We start from the raw sequence: 22,199 nt of genomic DNA on the forward strand, positions 1-22,199 counted from the left end.
CTACCGCAGCTGCCGCATTGGCACCGATGACACGGACGGAACGCCGCTTCGATTACTGTAATTCGACTGGAACGAAGAGTTGTGAACTGATGAATTCTTGAACGTGTCTAAACTGTTGTGCGACACGGAGCGCGAAACGCTGGTGCTCCCTCCCATCTGAAATTGTCGCCCGGTGAATTAGAAAATACAGAATATCGAAGATACTTAATACAGAATCTCTGGAACGCCCCCAGCTCGGCTCGAATTTTCCCGCTCTGATACAGAGTGTTCAAGACTCACCTTGCTTCGCGCCAGATCTTCGAGGCGTGTGATGTCTGAGAGCTCCTGGTAATTCGATAAAACGACGAGGCCAGCAAATACGTTCCCTGCGATGAGGGCAGCCCAGATCAGGAGCATGAGTATGTGGTAGGCGTAGTATAAGTCCTGCAGGGAAGAGGCATCGAATTCAGGCTCGGGACTCCGCGACATAAATTAAAAGAATCGCGACAACAATGAGCACGCCATGGAATTTCTCCGGGAATTTTCCAAGTCAATCTCCGAAATTGATCAGCCCAAGAGCGCGGCAGCCTCTCCTCCCTCGAACAGGCTCAACGCACTCCCTCACTCACTAAGTCGGCGCAGAGTTTCGGAACTTGGAATGCTCGAAACCGTACACCCGACGGTTTTCTCTCTCTCTCGCTCCGATGAGTAGGCTGGCAGAGGAGAAGCCATCATAAGAAGGCAAACATTAACTCTGGTGACTGGAGTAAAGTACGATCCACTCATCTCAGAAATCTGAACGTGTCGATGACGGTCGCTCCCGCGGAAAAACTTCTCCCTGGCCTAGTGAGTCGACATCGGCGTCGGCAGTGTTCTCATGTCGGAAGCGATTATCGCGATCATTGAAGTCGACTTTCTCTTGCTTTCACGAAGCTCTCCGTTGAATGGTCATGTGCTCAGACATAATGCTGGAGGAATTCTAAAACTCACGTTGGCGATGGAGCGGAATATTATCGCGCAAAACCTCCAAACGGTGAAAGCAGCCATAGAGTAGAGCCAAGGACGGAAACGTGCCTCTTGTTCTTTCCGGAGAGCCGAGATAATCTGGGCTGAGGTTACCAGGAGAAACATCGCGCCAATGAACGAGATCACTGAAACCGTTATGAGGAGATTGCGGACTGGAAAACGAAATAAAATGCCTCGAGTTAGGCTTTTCTGTTCCCGGGCTTCACTTGCGAGCCCTATTCGACTCGCTCTCCGGTGTGCATGGGGCCTGTGGTTGGAGCTCGCATACAACGTAGGGGCTTCGTGCGATGACTGACCGAGTTTTTTAGGGCTAGAGAGCTACATACATCCCACTCACCGTGCTGATTGCCGCTGTAAACAAAAAGGAAGCTGATTCCGAAATATCGGAAATGCCGGGAGCCTGGTTGTGCTTCAGCCAGACAGTAAATGTCGAAAATCACCAGACATATCATGAACAAACACTCGATCTGCAAAAAGGAGAGATTTCGAATCAGATGCCGACTGGAGTGATTTACCGCGGGTAACGACAGATTCTCAACAAACTCGACCCACATACGATCGATTAAGGGATGATCAATTATTCATTTTGATATCTGGGGAGATGATCAACACTCGGACGATGTAGAGTGATTGTACGGGTCTAAGCATGGGTGAGTTCGATAGACTCGTCCTCATCATACCACCCCAGAGCCGAATCTTCCCGATTCCCTGACTCCGCTCGGGCCTTTCTGTGGCTGAGAATCCGAATCTCGCCGAAGTGCGACGGTCGAGCGAAATTCCCAGCCCGAGAGATACATATGTTGAGGCTTCCTCCGCTTTCAGCCTCTCTCAACGTTCATCTTCAACGCCCAGGTGTTCGAATACGTGTCGCAGAAGTGTGAGGTGGGTCGATGACACGACCGGAAGTTTCTTCATTCGCGTGACGCGCTTCATGTGCTCGGACGCAAGTTGTCATGGAAATCCGGATTTCCCCAAAACAAATAATTGCTTGTCAGGCTCCTTAACGGTTTCTCGTCGGAGGACGAGGAGGGCGACGAGAAATTCATACCCTCGATCGATTTGCATAGATTCTCTGACCGCCTGCGTCATCCTTCACCGGTGCTCGACCCAGAGCTCGAGTCTTCCCTATCGGGAGATTGACGGGAGCTGAAGGGAGTCCGAAGAGCTTTCGCGGGACTCATAAAAAAGCATTGGAAGAAATGAAGGAGCTGTAATGAATCCTTTCTGAACAAGTCCACGGGTTCGGAGAATCGGCTGAGCTCCTAAAAATTAGCTAATGAAACTCAGCCAGGGTCGCAGGAGGGCGACCTTCGAAAACTTTGTGATCACTCCCAGGCCGTTAAAATCGGGATCATGCAAATGCTCGCTGATACTATTCTCAGATGGAGGAATCCTTGAAGGAGGAGTCTTCGGACCCGCGTAAGGTTTCACAGCATACTTCCGGAATGTCCGAAAATGAGCTCGCTATCTTGAGTCGTGACAGAAACTTCTTCGTAGCCCCGAAACGAATCTCAGGGCAGCCAGATCTACTTATTTCACAACAGCAATTCAAATAATCGGGAAGCAGATCCGGGCGAGTGATAGGAATGGTATATTGACCCGTTTTCGGAGATTCAAGCTGAGCCGTTCCGATTGTTTCCATCGTGTTCCGTTCATTCAAACAATCCGGAGAACCGTCAGTGTTTGTGTTCTCTTCTCCCCGGAATGGGGAACCCCAGGAGGGTGATGGCTGTGTCCGGACGAGTGCTCTCAGCGAGCTGGACAAAAAGGTACCGTATTCGGCCTCTTTCCGTTGTCTCCTCAGAATTGCCGAACCGTTTCACTGAGAGCTTCGCTGAGAGCACTCGAGTCAAACGGGAAAACGTCTTGCACTTCCGCAGATGACAATATCATCGGCATGTACGATACGAGCGTGGTTGTGACAAAGCAAAACTTCCGGATCAACACCCTTGCTTTTGAATTCAATGGAAAACGTCATCCTGATGGAGCAGCGAGAGGGAGTGAAGAAAAGAATCGCATCAAGATCCCGCCGGTTCGAGCCGTCGACTTCAGCTGAAAGTCACCCATTTCTCGAGCGCGCCAACAAAACAGAGAAATTCGGCTCGATATTCCGGAATGTTTCTTTTCACGGCTCTAGACCGGTTGCAGACAATGCACTCCGAGTCGTAGCGATCAATAAAGTCGGGAATATCGATCGAAATTACCCCTCCCACAATCCCACGAAATGAGCTCCTGTCTGTAATAATTTGAATTCCGCTCAGTCATCTTGACGACGATCCTTTGAGTTCTCTGCGAGGCTTCCGTCCCGCGTGGCGTTTCTGCAGGGCTCCGATTTGGTTATAGAATTGCGGGCCGCATACCGTGATATCAGCGCCGTTGGAAACGGTTTCGGCGGCTGCTGTCGCTCCCCCAATCCACGGCCTAGAGTTTGTTGAAAGCTGTCGACAATTTCGTCATCGCCGAAGCGAAAATTCCTCGACCGGGTTTGGCCGTCGCTGCCAACATTGACGGCGAACAAATGGATAGATGGCGCGCCTGTGAGTGCCACCTTGACAGGCAGGAAAAGAAGGTTTTGCCAGAGTTCTCCTCCTGGGGACTTCGGTTTTGTTCTCCTCAGTGGGCGTCGGACTGAATGACAGCAAACAAATTCCCACATCTGATTGCGGATGTTGGATAGAAACTGTGACAGGGTCCACTCCGAATCGAATCATCGTTAAGGAAACCTCAGATTGTCCCGATATCACTCACCAGGGCATATATGGCTGCGATATAGCTGCCCTTTTGCAAATTCGTGAAGTATGCGTTGTCCAGAAACGGTCTTCGCTGGTACCATCTCTGTCTCTTGCGGTACCTCGAACTGTCGATGGTACTTGTGGTTTTGTTGAGCACCGAACGGGATCCCATAACTTGACTGGGGAATCGACTCGATCACCTACAGCACTCTCTCACGATCGCACTCCCCCAACTCGCACGAGGATCGGACCCGGGTGCGAGAATTCCGCGAGGAACTCGAAATGTTCTAGCTCCGTCACGAAGACGAACGAACGACCAACAGCAACTAAGGCAACACCAGCAGCAGCAGCTTCTGATCTGTGGCGCGACGTCGCTGTGCTTTCGGCGTTGCCATAGAAACGCGGAAGCGACAGAAGACGTTGTGGCCATTCAGCTTTGCTCAGGTTCTCCGCGTCAAGCCGTGCTCCGACCTGTCGACGGTCGACGGAACGTTTGTCCAGAAAACGGGATCTTCCGCCCGAATTCAGGCATTTGACGAGTCATTGCCAGCGACGCGTCGTCGAAGCCATGGGCGAATCATTGCATTGAATTACAGACTTAAACTGAGCCAGGTAATCCGCGATCGAGGTGGAAACAAAGCCGAAATTAACAAAATCAAATAGTCGATGGGGTATCATCCTGCAGCGCGTTGCGTTGGTAGACCTCTTTTACCCCCACCTTGGGCAGAAACTTTTCCTACGCAAAAGGTTCTCAACATCCTCGCGGATATTTTCGCCCCAGCACGCCTGATATGGAGCTCGAAGGCACAGGATTTGCATTCTTCAACCGTGAAGTTTATACCCTCGGGAACGCGCTGCACTTCAAGAGGTGGCCTTGAGCCGATTCGCTACGGCAAGAAGCGTTGTCGCTTTCAGATTCTCTTTTCAATTGACTCATTCGCGACTGTCCTCAGGGTCTCTACAGGAGTCGATGTGTAGTCGACCTGACGTTCAATGCGACGAGCTTTCGATTCGAAAGGCAAAGCTTTATTCCCGCCTTCCGAGCCGCTCGATCATCAATGTACTCCGCGAGGCTGCAAAACATTGTACATTTTAAAGGAGGAACCTTATGGATCAGATCTTGAGAGGAAGAAATCTCCACCGTGAACCTCGGAGGAGATTTTTCCTCTGTCACACGCTTCTTCGTATGATCATACCCGGTTGAGCTGTCAGACTGGGCGAGCAAATCGATTGTGGGAGGAATAGGGCCGCATTCTCGTGGAAGAGCCGTGGAACTCATACGCGGTGCTGGAGTCGTGAGCGAGAACGTTCCGACCTTCGCTCCTGGTAATCAGGCACTTGCGGTCAGTCAGCGTGAGGAGGCTTGTACGGAACTCGACTTCCTCTTGACCGTCTCCGCGCCGCTAAGAGAGCTTCAAAACAGCTACAACTTCAAAGTCGCCTACGAGTATCCTGAGTCGGGACCACCCTCCTGTGGGTTCTCGGGTACGCGCTGAACCCTTTTGATCATTCACGATCCATAAGGTACACCTCGGAGCCTAGACTAAATGAGATCTATTCTCACCTCTCACCGAATGATGTGGCAACACGCGTTATTCCGCGCTCGGATCCCTCTTAACTCAATCAGCTCCAAATAATAATCCGAACATCAATGTACCCCATTCAAGACGCTCGATTCAAGATTCTTGGATGTATTTCAAGACTCCCATTTTCTTGGGCGTCGCCTCTCTTCTCGAGGGTGCTTTTTCATCTGTCGTGCTCCGATCCTTATTCTCATATCAAAACCAGGAGCGCGGGGGCTACAAAAAAAAATTCTTAGCAGATCCGCAACCTTCATGAGATGACGACAAGAAAAGATCATCACATCATTCTCGAGGATTCCACCAGCTGCGAGAGTGAAAAGTACAACAAAACAACACGTGCTCGCGTTCGCAACAGCTCCGCTACGACTGAAACTCTGCGCGGACTCCCCATTTCCATTATTGGCCGAGGTGTTCGAGAATCTCTGGAATAAGCTCGATGTCCTTAAGTGCTCTTATTCAGTAGTACTCGGAAATCTCTGGAGTTACTCAAAGGTAAAGTGAGAGAGGCATTCCACAAGTTGCCCCGTCGTGCATGGTCAATGTTATAGTATCAGATAGTTCAATTTGCATGATGCTACGTCTCTATCGAGGGAACGCTTATCACTCGGTGCTTGTTCCAGATGTCCCAGGAAGACCGTGAGCCGGTTGCGAGCACCTCTGGTGCGGAAGCGAACCTTCCGAAAAAGAAAAACGATGCGATCGAAAATGAACCAACAACGCTGACCGAACTCACCGCCAAAATAATCGAGGAAGCGGAGGACCCTCTGATGATGATCTACAGAGAAAAAGACGAAATTGACACGGACTCCGACAGTGACGAGAGTGACATCGTCATAAAACCTGCGGCACTCGAGGAAGACACCGCGGAGGATGATCCTAAAACCAAAAAGTTCGGACCCACGGTCAAAGGCGAATTGACGCTCGACGACCTGCCTCCAGTCGAGAAACTGAAAATATCGGTCCCGCAAGATCATTTACAACTAGTGGGAGAAGTTTTCTCTTTCGTCGACAGACTCGTCGTCGTCGAGTCCACGAACCCCGAACCCGTGCTCAATCTGGAAACTGTCCTTTTCCTTGAGGATGGTCGGGCCGTAGGTCTAGTTTTCGACGTCATAGGGCCCGTAATCAAACCCTATTACGTCCTCCGTTTCAACAATTCGGAAGAAATCAAAGAGGAGCATCTAGAGAAAGGTGTCAAAATTTTCTGTGCTCCTAGTCACGCAGATTATACGTTCTTCGTGTTCGAGAAACAGATAAGAGAAATGATGAAGCTCCGGGGCTCCGACGCATCCTGGGAGTACGACTTGGAGCCTCCAGAGCACGAACTCGAGTACTCTGACGATGAACAAGAACGAGAGGCCAGGAAAGAGCGTCGGGCAAAACGTCAAGCTGACGGTAATCCCGTCAAATCCGAATCCGCGCGCCCCCAACCAGGAGAGAGAACTTCGCTCATCGACCTCAACCGGCTCGAGGTCATTTTCCTCCGCATTCAGGGGCTCAAGCCCTCCCCGTCGCCCATCCTCCGCCCGCCTTCTACCCGCCCTATGCGGTCCCACAGCCCTATCCGAATCCTTATGCTATGCCGCCACCGCTCTTCCATCCAGGTGTTCCTCCGCCTGGTTACAATCCTTGGGCTCATCCTGGAATGAACTATCCTTTGCCGCCATCCTTGGTCCGCAATAATAATAATCAACTGTGTTATAAATATCTAGGTCAATAAAGAAAGGAAGGTATTTTCTCTGAAGGAATATATATTCCGATTGTGCTCGCGAGCTGCTCCGTTGTAGCTAAGGATGTAATTGCAGATGGAATTGTAGCTTCATTCATACAGCTTATCGCAATGTAAATATAAGCTTTTTTCATTAATCAATCGCCTCGATCCGTTTTCAAATCTCAATCCTCCGCTTGAAATATATCGGGAGCACCGAGTCGGTGTCACTGATTAATTCATCAATCAGTGAATCGACCAATCAAGTTAACACCAGTCAATATCATCCGCCCCCTAGTGTACATTTTCTGTCTACCTAACACGACGGAGATCACAGTTTGAGACTGCTGCATCGTCGGCCGCGGACGGAATCAATCCGGACGCGTAGCAGCATTTCTGAAGCCCAAGTTAAATTCTCTTCTCGATCAGACTCCTCTGGATGAAAGCTTTCAAATCTCTCTCGAAGAAGAACAAAGTCAGCAGCGACAGTATGAAAAGGATACCGCCGAAAAGTATGTGTAGAAGCATTATTTCGCCCACGAAGAATTCGCTCACTAAGCAACAGCCACAGCTGAAGACCAGCATCGCTATCACTCGGCAGTCTGGAATGGATTGCGCGATAATGTCGACGCCTACTCCTTTGTGATGTTCTCGAATATAAATAAAACTAAGAACAACGCGTAAACTCATATTAACCATATTCGCTAGAATTAATCCTACCGCCCCGAACACCTTGGAGAATGCATACGAGGCGACGAGGAATACAATAGAGCACATTGCCATCTTGCGATTGTGCTCGTCAAGCTGATCTTTGGTCATGGTGGCGAAGACGAAGCACTCGGTGATGCCGTTGATCGCGATGAAAGCGATATAGACACAATGGAACCGCATAAGGGTCTTCCCGAGAGGCAGGAGACTCTCCCCAGCGTATAGGTAGAGGAGGGTGCCGCTGTAGGCTTGGCCGAAAGCTACTATAATCAAGGCCACGATGAGCATTAACTTGAGGAGATTGCTGAGAATTTCGGCACCGAGCAAAACGTCCGACTTCTTCCTAGCATCCCCTCTGCTCAGGATCTGACCGAACAAAAGGTACCCGTTCTCTTCAACTTGCTGAAATATGTATCGAGCGGCTAGAGAACCGAGGTTGTTGACGGCCTCATAGACGCCTTGAGATGCGAAATCAATAACACAAAATGTCGTCATCACATAACGCTCGCCTTCAGTGAGAACTTGTTTGAATACGGTCTGCTTCATGAATGACGCAGCGAGAGATCCCACCCGACGGTCTACGCCCTCCAACGAAGGCAGCATCTGAGATATTCTCGCTATCGGAAGAGCCTTGTCTAATTTCCGAGAGCAGACATAATGGAAGTATACGTAGAAAACCAGGCTGAAATACACCGATGACAAAAGTTGAGAGATCGCGTATGCCATCAGCGCGTTGTCTGGGTCCATGACGATGAGCAGCGACATCGAAATACATCTGAAGGCCAGTGCCGATCCTGAGAGAGAGAAAATGGTTTATTTTTCCGGAGAATAGTTGTCAATGCGGGGAGAAATCGAGATATCTTTGACGAGGACAGTGTCCAGACGCTGCGGAGGTCCGCCGTGATTACCTTCGGCGAAAACTTTGAATTTCACATATCCAGACGCGCATCCAACAATAAACATGGGTTCGGCGGAAACTTCGATGATGGCAGCGATGAAGGTCACCAGTACCGCTGCTGGATAGGTTGGGTCTTCGGGGGATTCCAGACCGTGGACCCATAGAAGAGATAGTACGGCTCCCACCACAGCGGCCAGCGGCACCGACAGCCAGGACAGAGTGATGACCTTCGGCCATTTGTGATGGGAGGTATTTGTGCAACACGCTCTGGAAACATTCGCTAGTTTTTTTTTTCTGAACAGGGCTCAAGACCGATTGCCTCAGCTTCGCTCTTGAGCTCGACGGCATGCAAGGGAGTTCTATGATAAGTTGATGTGAAGCAAATTGATCTCCCGCATCGAGTAGTCATTAGCTTGGCGCTCCATCTAGCTTTAATGATGACTGACAGAGGGTTTTACCTCCTGAAGGGTTCGCTCGCCAAGAAGTGTATCGTTGAGAACAGGAGCATCAGTCGTACATTGATCACCCCGAATGAATATTTCGTGACGTGGCGAAGAATGAAGGCGTTGAGAACAAAAGTACAGATACGCATCGATATATGAAGTATGATGTTCAGACTAGTGGCCTTGAGGGCCGCTGCTACACGGCCTTCCTCAGCCATGGCCGCTGAGTGCACTCTTTCTCCGAACAGCTGATTCGAACGCGAAGGAGAAAGCCTTGTAGCGGTCCAGCTGAAGCAGGATCTCACCAACCTTCTGCATTTTGAAACTAGAATCCCAGACACGGGTAGAATCGTCCGCGTGTCGTATTGATCGCGGAGCAAAGATGCGGACGATGGGAACAGGAAGAGTGAGGAGGAGAGTTCGCGGCGGCGCGGCGCCGACACTTACACGGCACAAGACACAGGAGCACGGCGCGGTAATTTTCCGCGCGCTCATTAGACAGTCAGTACCCAGTATATACATTGATGGGTACCTCATGAGGCGGTCGAATTATTAGGCCCTGGGGTAGATAGGGAGACAACCTTGAGAGGGACGGGGAAGTCGGGGGAGGAAGCATAGGGCTGGCTAATCTCGCTCAGGTCGGCGATAGACAACTCGGCGCGGTTTTGAGAAAGGTAGCTGTTGGACGGAGCCCAAAACTCAGAGCCCTTACAGGATTCCCCCGGGAATCCGGGAACCCTCGCGGGAAGACTACCCAAAGATGTCGGAGCTCCATCACAAGGACCAAGCACTCACATGGACCAAGAAGGCGATTCGCGCAGTACCGTTCACGGAGTCATGGCGAGATTCGACTTCGAAAATCTCCGTTATAGCGAGCTCGAGAATCATCGGAGTACTGTCCTGTGTTCGCCTTGTCCAGGGGCGCACAAGACTCGGCCCGCGGGCCGCAGAGCTGTTCCCGGGATGTTTTTGTGCGGCCCGCCGCCATACTTCCAGGCATCCATGCTTTTTCATGAATCCCGGAGCTCCTCCGGAGACACGACAAACCGGGAAATAGGATATCTTTGATCAATAGTTCGTTCTCGGGAAATGTATTCCCGAGAAAATATTCGGTGCTCGACCCGCCTTCATGGGCAAGGCGGGGGCTCACCAGAGGACCGTGCGGCCCGCCAGGGATCACGAGTCTCGCGATCTGGCCTGCCGAGCCCATGGAGCTGTGTACCCCTGTCCTAGTCCTACGGGGAAGATTCGATTCCGTCATTCTCCAAGAGAGGTCATCGAAGTTCCGTCTACATAGTCTCACAGAGAGATTAGGTCCGAAAGTTCGAAATAAGAAATTCGAGAATCAGTTATTTATCGGAGTTCCAACCGCAGAATCACGGCCAGTCTACACTCCAAGAGTTTTCAAAGTGAGGAATCCGAGTATCGGAGTTCAGGCCAGAGAGACATGGCAAAAGGCCGCAGAGCGCGAGCGGTCACTCGAAAGGTCTTAACTGCGGCTGGATGTGAGCGTAAGCCTTGAGGTTGCCGACCTCTGACTATAAATTAAAACTCTTCCGCTATAGATTTCCTCTGACATAACTGAAATCACAGAAAACACGCAATAGAAAAAAGAAGGCTTATCATTGGTTGCTACCACGAGAAGGATTCTCATCGGTCAGAGCGAGACATTATCGATATTCAGTATTCGATTCTCGCAATCAATGTATGTAGATTCTGCCAAGGTGGCGACTTTCGGGTCGTCGGCCTCCACTGCGCCGCCGTAGGCACAAGACAAGAAACCGCTGGCGGAACCGCAAAGTTCTTCCCTGAAGTGCGCGGAGATTCCTAGCCCAAATCGCATTTGCGTTTGCCGTCTGGAGACGACCCTATGCAGACGGGGACGATTCCATGAATAGTCGTATCATATGTTCGGACACCAGATCCTCATGAGGTGTGTGTACTGGGGATTCGGAATCTTCAATGCGCGTTTCTTTTGAAAACAGCGAGATGTAGTAGAGTTTTCCTTCAGCCTCTGTCCATAGATCGACGGCGGGTATATCCTGGATGAGGGTCCCGAGCATCATCGACGACAACGGGACCAGACTTCGGAAAGCCGAGAATTACCGGGGTCCAGCTGAACCACGGCAAAGCTCGGCTCCGGACACCATCGCAACAGGGAACCCCCAGATTTGCGAAACCTTTGGAGCACAGGGCCCCATCCTAGTCCGAAGAACTCGTGAGAATCGTCTTCTTCCTCCAGAAAAGAAGACTGTCGCTCGGGTTTACCTCACCGCACCGAGCGGTCGTGGAGAGTGGACGCCGAGTCCCATGTTTGGGACCCCTCTCCATAGACTCCTTGGGGAAAGGAAATCCGGACACTTTCATTTAGGATTCAGAAGATCGGCAGATTCTCGGTGAGCAATTGAATCCTACAAATCAACGCCTGTCAATCGCCTGTCTAGTGAGACTTCAGATTGGGTTCGACACTCACAGTATTGGACAAAAACTGTGACTTCTGTGATTTGGATCGGCGTATCTTTGCTAGAGGACTGCCAACCTCTTTGGAAGAATACGCAAGGAAAAATTTGAGCCAATTCCGTTCGGCTCCCAGACTTATTCCTCGATCAACAAGAAACCGGATGAGCTTCTGCGTCCTTGTCCGACCATTCACAGACGATTCGATAAGGTTTGAGGCGTATCGCGACACCCTCGGAATCATTGTCTGGTCAATCTGTTCCTCGATTCCAAAAGACATCCAGCTTCACGGAGCGACATTCGATTCGCAGAGCTAATGGACTCTATTGTCTCAGAGATGCGGATTCGATGCGTCGGACCACCATGTGGAAGAGAAAATCGGCGAGCTCGGGCCAGATTCTCCTCAGCAGCGTGGACAGCCAGAAGGTTCATGTGGGGGTGGAGAACAGCACCAAATGATTCCAATCTGTCGTTTCTCCTCTATCTCGCCTTGAGAAATATTTTAAGACCATTGAATATTTTCAGCTGAAAGGGCCATGCTCCATATCCGGCTCTACCCGGTGAAAAATCCCATACGCAGGCGCTCCGTTCTTGAAATTCTCACGTTTGTCGAGTTTTCTCTGGCCTGCTTCCGGTTCAGTCAAGCTCTCTGGCGCGTGGGGCGTGCGCTCCGCTTTCTCTCGCGCTCCGTCTCGTCTCGGAATTTTCTGCCATTTGGCCGTGTCTCGGATCTCGGAGTGCCCGCGCGCCTCTAATCGCCGCCTTTCCCGGATTCAGCTGAGCTCACGATTCTCAATGAACTCCCTCATGGACTGAGTACTGTGTCAGAGAGCGTCCGAAAGTTCTCAGATCCCGCCCCCAACTCGGAAAAAACAGATATCAAGAACCTCACGGGGACCTCGGTCTTCGATTACTCGGAGAGGATTCGTGCCCCGGGGAGAGATGGTGCTCAAGGTCGGTTCTCGAGCCATGAGCGGTAAGGACCCATAATTTTTCCGGGACCATTCGGAATCAAGGGAGAGCTCGCTGGAAACGTTTACTGCCAAGGGTCTGCTTTATTCTCTAGATACTGTACATATTTTATCATTATTAGGATGGAATTGATTGTTCTCCGGATACAACTGAGGCGAAGGTTCCGGGCCGCACAAGCGCATACATTCCATGAATCGAAATCAATCCGTCGTGCAGCTCACATTCCTCAATCCATGCGACTGCTGATGGCGCGCGACGCTGATGTACTCTGCGAGTCGCGATCTTATAATTTCTGCACAACGATCGGAAGGTGTCTTCCTCGCACCCGAGGGGTGAAGGAAGGGAAAGGGGACGCGACTCGTTCACGCTTCGCGGATTTCTTGCTCTCTGCTGATTTGAGAGGATGGTGCGTGGTTTAGTGTGTATTCGCTCCCAGTATGTTCGGGTCGCGCATGATAGACTCTGTCCATGATCTTGGGTATACAACTGACACATTGTGATCTCCGATTTATAATCATCGAAACTATTTATTGTAAACTGTCCCTCTTGTACTCCCCTGCCACACTGCTGTACATTTACTCATATATTTCCGCCATAAACTATCCGAGGTCGACGACATATTCGCAGGAATCTCCGTCTCCTTAGCTTGATCTCATTCCCTTCTGTATCGCCTGCGTTTTTTTTACATCGCTACCAACTTTCTGCCCCGTACTCTCTCATCGTCGAGTTTACATTTCCCGATCCCGAACCAGGGCGCTCAGCGCGGTGACTCTCCCCTATGCGAGCTGATTCCGGAAAAAATCTCTATTCGCCTCATAGTGAGTTACTTCTTCAGCTCTCTAGCTTCTTCCGATAAATTCTGATTCTCTCGCTGCTCTATATTATTTACATTTATGTACTGTCCGGTATGTCTATTATTGCCCTAGCTGGCTGCTAAAGTTGTAATCTGACGATACCGGCTAGGGTAAAGTTTTCTTCCTGTCAAGCAGTTCTGTTGACGTGCAGCTCATGGGCGAACACTGCGTCTGAAATGCCTACAACAAACGATTGTGGGGCTCGTTTCAACGGAATGACGGACTCATGCCGCCCGTACTCATGCCGAAGCCGCGGCGTAGTTCGCTGTAAAGGCACCAGAGATTTTCCAACACTGTCAAAGGTATTCAATTCCCGAGTTAAATCCTCATTTTCTCGTTTGGAGCTCGCGGTGAGCGCTCTGTCTTCGGTTCATTTGCCTAGTTGGACGATTGCTTCTGGCCAGCTTCGATCCTCCGCTCGTGTTTCCCTCGAGACGCCGCCCGATCGATCGAGCAATGAATTCCAGGGAGAGCCGTGCGAATCACAATTTTTGCTCCCGCAAAAGATATATCCAACAAGCTCCAACGAATGATATTCTCTTCTGATGGCATCCCGATCGCTTTGTTTCTCGTCTAGTCAACAACGTAGACCGAAAATAAAATATTCAAGAATCACTTGCAGGTTTTAAGTCGTGACAGTGCGAAAGATGCCGGAAAGTAAAAATCGTCTATAGAGGAAGACAACTGCACAGGCTGGAGAACAAATGCCTTCACACCGACATTCATGGATGTTCGTGGTTTGCCACAGGTTCCAGGCAGCGAGGCCCAACTCGTCAGATACAGGTCCTGTCTAAATGACGCGACCCTGATCGCTAAAAGAGCTATATTGAACATTTATCCCTTGTGATTCACAGTGAGCCATGTCAAACCTTCCTGAAGTCCGTCGCCCGAAGTCGCACATGCAGGCTGAACATACCAGTGCCGGTCTCGGAGTCGAGTCAACCCCAATTTTTCTTGAATCTCTTGCGGTCGCATGGCTGGAGAGAAAAAGTCGCAAATGAAACATTCCGTGATCCACACGGATATCGAGCGAGGCCTTCCGGAAATATTTGCCGTAAGGACACCCACCGTCTTTATGATCCTGTTTGTTAGCGAACACGAGAATGAGTGCGTCTTTCATTTCCCGATCGCTTATGATCCTGTGCAGCTCCTGGCGTGCTTCATCGATCCGATCTCGATCAGACGAGTCCACCACGAAGATAAGGGCCTGAGAGACGGAAAAGGAAATTACTCGATCCGATCGAACACGACGCTCGCTCCCCCACTGGGAACCGCGTTTTCTGTGCTTCGAGTAGGCATCCCCATGATAGCAATGACCTTAACTCACCTGTGTTCCGGTGTAGTAGTGCCTCCACAGGGGTCTGAGTTTGTCCTGTCCCCCTACGTCCCAAACGCTGAACTTGACGTTTTTGTACGTCACCGTCTCTACGTTGAAGCCGACGGTCGGAATGGTGGTCACATATTCGCCCATTTTGAGTTTGAAAAGGATTGTCGTTTTGCCGGCATTGTCCAATCCCAACATGAGGATCCTCATTTCTTTATTGCCGAAAAGGCGGGAAAATATTTTCCCCATCTCTGAAATCGCTGAGAGAAGGGATAGCCGAATTTAAATACGATCCATATACCTTAGAGAAACAGGCGATGGTATTCTAGCGCGATCGGACCGGAGAATTCCGCGGTAGTGAATGTCCGATGCTTGAATATCAAGGGAGAATGCAGATCTCCGCGTTTCGATTGACTTTTCGATGACCTTCGTTAACAACAACCGTGAAAATGAATCGTGCTGGTCTTACGGGGACCCTGCGATTAAGCCGTCGGCTTCGAACTACAACCCAAGTGTCGTGTTTCGCTGGTCGCTCACCAAAAACCAACGACAACGGTCCGCCGACTCGCTCCCGATGCCGCGGAGCGATCGCCTTGGGTATCAATAAGTTTGGAATGACGTTTCTAGGGATTAGTCAGCTGGCCAGTCACCGGGCACAAATGTCACGCGTTTACAGCCACAGGTTACTCACTCGAGATATGAATGAGCTCGGAGCGTATACGAGGAGCTCGAGGAAAGCTTTGGGAAGAGAGGGGATCTCTTGTAGCTAATTTCGGCTCAACTGCGTTGGAATTCATATACCAATAGTCGAACCCGATATCAGTCCCAGCGGAATCCCATCCGGATTGAGAAACGCCCCTATGTTTTTCGTTGCCAGATCGAAAATCGGCTCGACAATCTTCCGAGCCGCATCCTATACCTCAGGAAAGTGATATTGTTCATATCGGACAACGGTAGCGGAGTGTTCTGGATTCCTTCCCCAGAAAATGACTGCTCGTATTCACGCACATATCTGAGCACAAAAGTCATTGGTCCATGCTTATATTTGCGAAAACGGCCTGTACGTCGGTGGGGATGTGATCGCGTAACCGTTTTGGATTTTCGACTGTGGGCAGAACACGATGACTTCGAAGACCGAAGCTCTCCAGGACCCTAAGTCGGCCACATATGTACGGATCAGCCGTGACTCGGTGACAACCGGTGAAAAAGGAAAGGCGGGGTTCTCTTCCAGAACTCTAAGCAGGTGTCCGATGGAGCTTTTTCGGAAGAGATCGAGTCCTCGGTAAAACCTTGAAGACAAACCTTTTGCTCTCGTATGTTGAGAACTTATCTCCGGGGGGAATTCGTCACGTCCACTGCACACGGAATCCCGGTTCTCGCCTCGAACGGACTGAAGATCATTCACCAGAATACAACAAATTCAAGCCTCCTCCTAAAACCAACAACGAGCCGCTCACACAGGCACAGACGAAGCTCCTTATCGAAAGCGGCTGATTCGCAGTCAGGATAAACGCTCTCTTGCCATCCAATATCCACGACGAATCGGGAGGAATGTCTGGAATAGGCTGAACGGATCGAAGCTCAGTGGAGGATGCTCTCGCTCCGCGAAATGGAAAGTCTCCAATCTTCAAGTTGTCAACTCGGTTTGTTTACGATATGGAGCCCAGATCTGTGGCTATTCGAGGCTCCATTTCAAATACGCGTAGCGAAAATTACACCGCTGAAGAACGACTCTTTCGGCGCTCCTATTATCCAGGGTACTGGATACGGCGGAGGATGCCCCTCCAGGTCGCTTTGGGACCGCATTGATAATTGCCCGGGGCCCAGGTCTCAACGGCAGATTCTGCGGCTCGGAATTCTAGTGGAATTTGCTGGTTGCTGGCGCAACGAGATCGGCGGAGCTTGTTATAATCGCACCGAATAAAATATCGGCGTCTATCGAGAGAATGGTATCTCGTTCTCATCCTCTCATATGAAGGTAATGACCGTCCTCCATGATCCTTTTTTTTCGATCTCGCTGAGTCCTCGTCTTCACTTCAGCTCGGAGGCGGAGCCTACGAGATGTCTGATCCGAATGTTTCCGAGCTATAGGGGATGTAGTTCTTCAGGGAACTGCCTCTGTGAATTCATAAGGGGCCAGATTCCGGTGGGAGAAAGCGAATCTCGGATGCGAGTCTCCTTTCTTCGACGTGGATTTCCGAGGAAACTTTTGAGCTTCGGCGGGGGTGACGCTCGGGTTTCCGCGAGGGATTCAGCCCGTGTTCCGTCCATTAGTCGTCAGGCTGTGAGTGTGTGGATGTGTGCGTATCCATCTGAAGTGGAGAAGAGGGTTCACCGTTCGCTGGGAGTCGAAGAGTGTGTTCGGTCGGAGTCCGGAGGACGGAAAGAAACATGGCATTCCTAAATTCGGTTCTCGTTTACTGAAATCGCACCACACTCAGCTGACATGAAGATTACTCGTCAAGGCCGGACGGGTTTAAAGGTGGGTTCGGGAACAGATGTTCCCGATCGAACGTGCCGTGTTGGCAGCTCTGACAAGTCATATGTTTCTGCCGAAATACATGAAAAACGGTTCAGTTGCCCCTGAACTCAATATGGTCTTGTGTGAGGTCGTCGGTCGATCATGTTGACGCCTCAACGGGGAAATCATTCAATCCTTTCCGATCATTTTTGACTCAGCCGAGGACCTTTCGGGGATTTTGGCGCCTGCCGGAAGTCGAGCCGATCAAAAAGAGCCTTAAGGCCTCGTTTTTACCGCCGGGAGCTATCAAGATAGGTTTTCGGAAACGTCACTGGGCTCGACTCGGAGCCCCCATCGGATGCCATCTCGTGCCGCGGAGCTTCAATGCAAATGTTCGCTCAGGCTGAGGCTACGAGTCTGAGAAACTCGATGGCGTTTCCTTGGCGCTCTCCCGCTTACTAACTCGACATATTCATTCCAGATCGTGTTGCTGTGCTGTGTGTGGTACTCCATATCCTCCACGAACAATGTAATCGGAAAAATAGTTCTCACAAATTTCCCGTTCCCCCTGAGCGTCACGATGGTCCACCTGGGATCCATAGCCATCTACTCTGGGCCGGTCTTAGCTGTGGGGGGAATAAGGCCCTCGCTTGATATGGACTGGCCCTCATGGGCGAGATGCATCCTGCCCCTCGTCCTGGGGAAGTTTTTCACGTCGTTGACATCACACGTCAGTCTGTGGAAAGTTCCCGTGTCTTATGCGCACACCGGTGAGTCGAACATCTCGGGATTCTGAGCGTTCTAATATTCATGAGGTCTGGTGTTGTTTTCCAGCTCTCGACTGACTCGGTGATGTTTTTCAGTGAAAGCTACGATGCCTTTCTTCACTGTGATCCTCACGAAATTGATACTAGGTCAATCTCAAACTCTAGCAGTGTATTGCTCTTTGATCCCCATCATTTCCGGAGTAATCATAGCTACAGTTACGGAGATCTCGTTCGATATGGTTGGGTTGCTGGCCGCGCTCAGCTCGACCATTGTATTCGCTCTACAGAATATTTACACCAAAAAGGTGAGTCAACATTCCACATGCGTCCCGCTGGATTGTTCCCCGGAGTTCATAGAAATACGCTCAAAAAAGTTGCACTCAATTTGTCGAGCTTTAGCAACGGGCGCACGACTGATCGCTCATAATTCCACAGGTGATGCACGACCGGCAGGTACACCACCTCCGACTTCTGCACATCCTCGCTCGGTTGGCCCTCTTGTGTTTCCTCCCGATATGGATTTTCTACGACACTCCGAGACTTCTTCGCAATCGAGAGCTCACTAAACATACCGATCTGCTCACCGTTATACTCCTCTTCATCGACGGATTTCTGAACTTCGCCCAAAACCTTGTAGCGTTCACCATGTTGAACATGTTGTCACCGTTGACTTATTCAGTCTGCAACGCCACGAAGCGGATCTGCATAATTAGTAAGTTCGCACGCCTGTCCATCCTTCCAGATCCTTGCGATTGGATAGCAACAAGTCGATTGAGAAACCAGTGACTCGAGAAGAAAATACATTTTCTCTACCACTCTAATGTCCGGTCACGGAAACTCACCCCTTCCCCAAATTCCTTTCCAGGCTTTTCGCTATTCATGCTTCACAACCCAGTGACGGCGGCGAATGTGTTCGGTATGAGTCTTGCCATTTTCGGCGTGCTACTCTATAATAAGGCGAAGCTCGATGCCCACCGGAGAAAGGAGTTACCCACGTACCACACGGTCACAGCTCAAGGCGATTCGATCGCCAGCAAAGTATCGGACGCAAAATCCCGCCTGGCGAAGACAGCGAACGGGTTCACAAAACCCAACAACATCCTCTTCGAACATGTCTTCTCGAACAACAACAACAACAATTCGCACTACCTTCCGTTGGTTCATAGTTGACGCTAGTCGCAGTTCAGGAAAACGATATTTTATTGAGAAATGACGGGTTGCGGAGAGACGGGACTCTCCTCGCGAAGCACATCACGCATTCGATTCACTACATTGACTCATCCTCCGACCACAGACGCGAGCCCTCGGATGTGATAGATGAAGTTTTCGGTCTCCGTGGGCGAGCGTCGTAGTCCTGGGTGGGTCCCTCTTTGAAATTTCGCGCAGGTCCGAGTCAGACGGAGTTGTTTCTTTTGTTGCGAACATCGCAATTTTGTTGTGTTCCACATTCCTGTTTTTCTTCGTACAAAATGTAAATAATCCGCACAGAGAAAAGAAACTGCCTTGCACAGGGAGAGAAGCTGGAGTGGGCCGCGGGGTAGCTCACTGAAGGAGCAGATTTTATCGACGTGCTCTCGTTCAGTGGTTCCCCGTTCGCCAATAGAGTGATTCCGACAAGAGCCTTCGTGAGTTTTCCAGCCTCCGACCGCCTCTTGTTTTCCCCGCTCCTGTGCTCCGAGTTTCCGGGAACCTAGAAAGGTTTCACCTTCTGAGGCCTTTGCGACATATGCCGAGCGGTGATGTAATAAAAAGATGTAATATATTATGATGATGACATCTAACGCAAACAATACGCTGACTCCTCCTTCCCCACAACCTGAGCGCCCGTGACAAAAATGAGAGAAAACGCAAACATTCGATAGGCCAATTCCGATGACGTCACTTGCATTCGTTTCCGTCAGGGCGAGAAAATGAATGCGCGGAAATTCGGTTTGAGCGACCCCAACAGTGGATGGGAGGGATACAGTCTTCGTATCGAGGTAATGATTTGGAGTGAAGGCAGAGACCCCGGTATTCCGGTTCACCTCATCCTGTATCGACATGCCTCCTCCAGCGAAAAGGTTCGACGTCTCCTCGAGATATCTGACCCAGATTCAGCGTGGACGGCATGAAAAGAGGTCGCCCGGAGTGTTGTTTCTTATGCGCGAGTACTTATTATTCTTTTGTGATTGGTGGCTCCGATGGGGTGTGCTCTGCATTCTTGATTCGTAATTCTTCATCGGGGTCTGCCCGATCTGAGAAGATTCTTTTTCCGAGTTCGAGAGAATTTCAACGAAACGTCTCGACTGTACTCTCTTGGATAATCTTACACTGAGTTCCATTTCATCTGCGTATGCGGTCAAGGTAGCCAATTCTGTGCGAAGATACAAGGACTGATGTGGTCGGAAAATCCTACGGAACCCGAACTCCCGACATTGGAACGGCAATCCGCATGCATCACAGTATAACGCGCAACGCGGTGTCATCAAAACGATGTTTAGGAGCCGAAGCCCTTTGAAACTTTCCGATTCTCATGTCCGGCAGTCCTGCACAGGTCGCAGTCCTGCCCCCGGGGATGAGCGCATCCAATGGCCTCTCGCGCCCTTGTGCTTCATGCTTCTGTATCGTACTTTCTACACATATGAATCACATCCTGCTCCAGACCGCAAAGCAGCATAATGATAGCCGCTGGATATCCAGTGAGTCCACCCCACCCGATGCGGTCCCTCGCCCACGAGGAGCGCCCTCTTGTGGTACTCCAGGTCCCTCCGGTGCATCTCGGCGCTCACGTTCAGACCAGCACTCGCGAGCGCGGCATGGTGATGAAGTCCAAAGTTTGATTGCAGCTCGGGAGTGTCAAGCGTCTAAAACAGCGAATACTTCTCGGGACGTGACATTCGATGGGATCGAAGCGTGATTGCTCGTGGAATACTGAGCTCAGGGCCTGTACAGCGGTAGCACTTTCATCAGGAAGCTGCCGGAAAAAGTTTCGTCATGAGTTCAGAGAAGTATTAGCTCCCGACTTTTGAGACTGAGGAGGATCGATTTCGGGGGGCATCGAAAAGAATGGAGGTAACCCGGTGGATCGTCATCATCGTTGTGTTGATCACAGGTGAGTGCGATTTTTGATCATTTTCTGGAAGATCTCTAAGCCTCACTGGAACAGGTGTCCTCCAGCTTTGTGCCAATCGACCGGGCGAACCTGCGTTCTCCTTGAAATCTCATCATTCAATCGCTGCGACGCCCGGCACTAAAATTCAGCCATAAAGGAATGAGTCCCAAGAGACTTTCCAAAGTTTCGACCTGGCGGAGACTCGCCACTTGGGGCGGGACTTCATTGGCACCAGACCCTGGGATCTCAGTTGTCGAGATTCTTCTCTCGGGATGAAAGCTTTCAGACTCATTCATATTCATGATTCCGAAACGACGCTCCGAAGCAGACTCGAAGGTTCGAAAAGTCCTGTCTCGCGAGGTTACTCGACTGATGAGTCCCCGAGAATGGAGCGAGTTTGGCCTGACACCTAGAGACGAGGACACTTTCCGCTTGATGCGATTCGGTCCACAAAAATTTGACCCAGAGCTGACGGTCATCAATACCAATGGTCCATGTTCTCTAGAACGCTTCGAGCACAACTTGCCTCTCGCTAGGCTTTCGAGAAAGAAGGATGACCTCGGCTGATGAGTTCCTGAATTCTAGACAAGGGAGTCGATCGCCATTGCTCGGAGCAAGCCGGCACAGCAGCCAATTATTCCGACTGGTCGGGTGTAACCATCAGCTCGAGACGAGAATAGGTCATTGTCTAAAATGAAGGAAAACAAAAACGCGTCCTCACGGCGAGGTCTCCCCCGTCGGCAGGTGACTGGGTCACCGGAACTCCATTCTTTCGCCTATTATCGCATATGTCGCTATTCAAATTTTTCAATAGAATTTATCCCATCACTACAAGCTCCACAGCGCCATCAGGCTGGAGTCTCTTCATTTGTCAATTTCGGACACTCAGCACCACGATGTTGGGAGCGTTTCGACCCGCATTGAGTTCTCTTTCAATTGTTGCGGAATTTGAACCTATTCGTTTCACAACAAGTTTCGGCTCCATGATCAGTCATTATCCGCAAATTCGGTAACACAGCTCTGTCTGTTCAGCCCGTTCGCCGATTGGAGCGCTCTCTCGCTCGCGTTGAGTGACCTCCCATCAGTGGAAATGCCCACCGAACTGTACATATTTACTGAGCGAACTGATCTCGGGAGCACACGATCCTCAGAGGTAGTTGACCTCAAAAGTCAATACTCGTCTACGAGGACCGCAC

General features: G+C 50.5%; 5 protein-coding genes across 5 annotated transcripts; 2 read left to right on the plus strand and 3 right to left on the minus strand.

Moving 5' to 3' along the window:
* pasi2 (Protein) lies at positions 1 to 4,063 on the minus strand. The gene is made up of 5 exons (XM_003737834.1): positions 3,754 to 4,063; positions 1,343 to 1,472; positions 970 to 1,157; positions 280 to 423; positions 1 to 156 (listed from the first exon to the last, which is right to left on the minus strand). Exons 1-5 carry the CDS (start codon positions 3,907 to 3,909, stop codon positions 1 to 3), a joined length of 774 nt encoding a protein of 257 aa, XP_003737882.1. The 5' UTR covers positions 3,910 to 4,063.
* A 1,584-nt stretch (positions 4,064 to 5,647) lies between these two features.
* Positions 5,648 to 7,059, plus strand: LOC100900804 (H/ACA ribonucleoprotein complex non-core subunit NAF1). The gene is made up of 2 exons (XM_018640531.1): positions 5,648 to 5,812; positions 5,941 to 7,059. The coding sequence occupies exon 2, from the start codon at positions 5,941 to 5,943 to the stop codon at positions 6,967 to 6,969; it is 1,029 nt and encodes a 342-aa protein (XP_018496047.1). The 5' UTR covers positions 5,648 to 5,812; the 3' UTR covers positions 6,970 to 7,059.
* Positions 7,029 to 9,357, minus strand: LOC100900952 (protein RFT1 homolog). Its single transcript, XM_003737836.2, has 3 exons — positions 9,093 to 9,357; positions 8,645 to 8,901; positions 7,029 to 8,530 (listed from the first exon to the last, which is right to left on the minus strand). The coding sequence occupies exons 1-3, from the start codon at positions 9,293 to 9,295 to the stop codon at positions 7,437 to 7,439; spliced, it is 1,554 nt and encodes a 517-aa protein (XP_003737884.1). The 5' UTR covers positions 9,296 to 9,357; the 3' UTR covers positions 7,029 to 7,436.
* Positions 9,358 to 13,006: 3,649 nt separating this feature from the next.
* On the minus strand, positions 13,007 to 14,942 carry Arf6 (ADP-ribosylation factor 6). Its single transcript, XM_003737729.3, has 3 exons — positions 14,688 to 14,942; positions 14,429 to 14,567; positions 13,007 to 14,337 (listed from the first exon to the last, which is right to left on the minus strand). The coding sequence occupies exons 1-3, from the start codon at positions 14,931 to 14,933 to the stop codon at positions 14,195 to 14,197; spliced, it is 528 nt and encodes a 175-aa protein (XP_003737777.1). The 5' UTR covers positions 14,934 to 14,942; the 3' UTR covers positions 13,007 to 14,194.
* A 2,056-nt stretch (positions 14,943 to 16,998) lies between these two features.
* Positions 16,999 to 19,660, plus strand: LOC100901095 (solute carrier family 35 member E1 homolog). The gene is made up of 5 exons (XM_003737837.2): positions 16,999 to 17,166; positions 17,627 to 17,915; positions 18,009 to 18,217; positions 18,348 to 18,624; positions 18,778 to 19,660. Exons 1-5 carry the CDS (start codon positions 17,131 to 17,133, stop codon positions 19,080 to 19,082), a joined length of 1,116 nt encoding a protein of 371 aa, XP_003737885.1. The 5' UTR covers positions 16,999 to 17,130; the 3' UTR covers positions 19,083 to 19,660.
* The last annotated feature ends 2,539 nt before the right edge of the window (positions 19,661 to 22,199 follow it).

The sequence above is a fragment of the Galendromus occidentalis genome, unplaced genomic scaffold (genome assembly GCF_000255335.2).
Source record: "Galendromus occidentalis unplaced genomic scaffold, Mocc_1.1 scf7180000075612, whole genome shotgun sequence".
Classification (NCBI taxonomy): domain Eukaryota; kingdom Metazoa; phylum Arthropoda; class Arachnida; order Mesostigmata; family Phytoseiidae; genus Galendromus; species Galendromus occidentalis.

Bases quoted from the DNA above. Each gene is read 5' to 3' on its own strand.
- pasi2 (XM_003737834.1), bottom strand. From the start codon at position 3,909: ATGGGATCCCGTTCGGTGCTCAACAAAACCACAAGTACCATCGACAGT. The intron at 1,473-3,753 runs GTGAGTGATATC...TCCTTTTTGCAG, and splicing joins TCGCAGCCATATATGCCCTG to ATCGAGTGTTTGTTCATGAT. The intron at 424-969 runs GTGAGTTTTAGA...TCTTCCCTGCAG, and splicing joins TATTCCGCTCCATCGCCAAC to GACTTATACTACGCCTACCA.
- LOC100900804 (XM_018640531.1), top strand. From the start codon at position 5,941: ATGTCCCAGGAAGACCGTGAGCCGGTTGCGAGCACCTCTGGTGCGGAA.
- LOC100900952 (XM_003737836.2), bottom strand. From the start codon at position 9,295: ATGGCTGAGGAAGGCCGTGTAGCAGCGGCCCTCAAGGCCACTAGTCTG. The intron at 8,902-9,092 runs GTAAAACCCTCT...GAATGTTTCCAG, and splicing joins GCGAGCGAACCCTTCAGGAG to AGCGTGTTGCACAAATACCT. The intron at 8,531-8,644 runs GTAATCACGGCG...TCTCTCTCTCAG, and splicing joins ATTCAAAGTTTTCGCCGAAG to GATCGGCACTGGCCTTCAGA.
- Arf6 (XM_003737729.3), bottom strand. From the start codon at position 14,933: ATGGGGAAAATATTTTCCCGCCTTTTCGGCAATAAAGAAATGAGGATC. The intron at 14,568-14,687 runs GTGAGTTAAGGT...TCCGTCTCTCAG, and splicing joins ACTACTACACCGGAACACAG to GCCCTTATCTTCGTGGTGGA. The intron at 14,338-14,428 runs GTGGGTGTCCTT...TTTTCTCTCCAG, and splicing joins CAAACAGGATCATAAAGACG to CCATGCGACCGCAAGAGATT.
- LOC100901095 (XM_003737837.2), top strand. From the start codon at position 17,131: ATGAAGATTACTCGTCAAGGCCGGACGGGTTTAAAG. The intron at 17,916-18,008 runs GTGAGTCGAACA...GATGTTTTTCAG, and splicing joins CGTGTCTTATGCGCACACCG to TGAAAGCTACGATGCCTTTC. The intron at 18,218-18,347 runs GTGAGTCAACAT...ATAATTCCACAG, and splicing joins AGAATATTTACACCAAAAAG to GTGATGCACGACCGGCAGGT.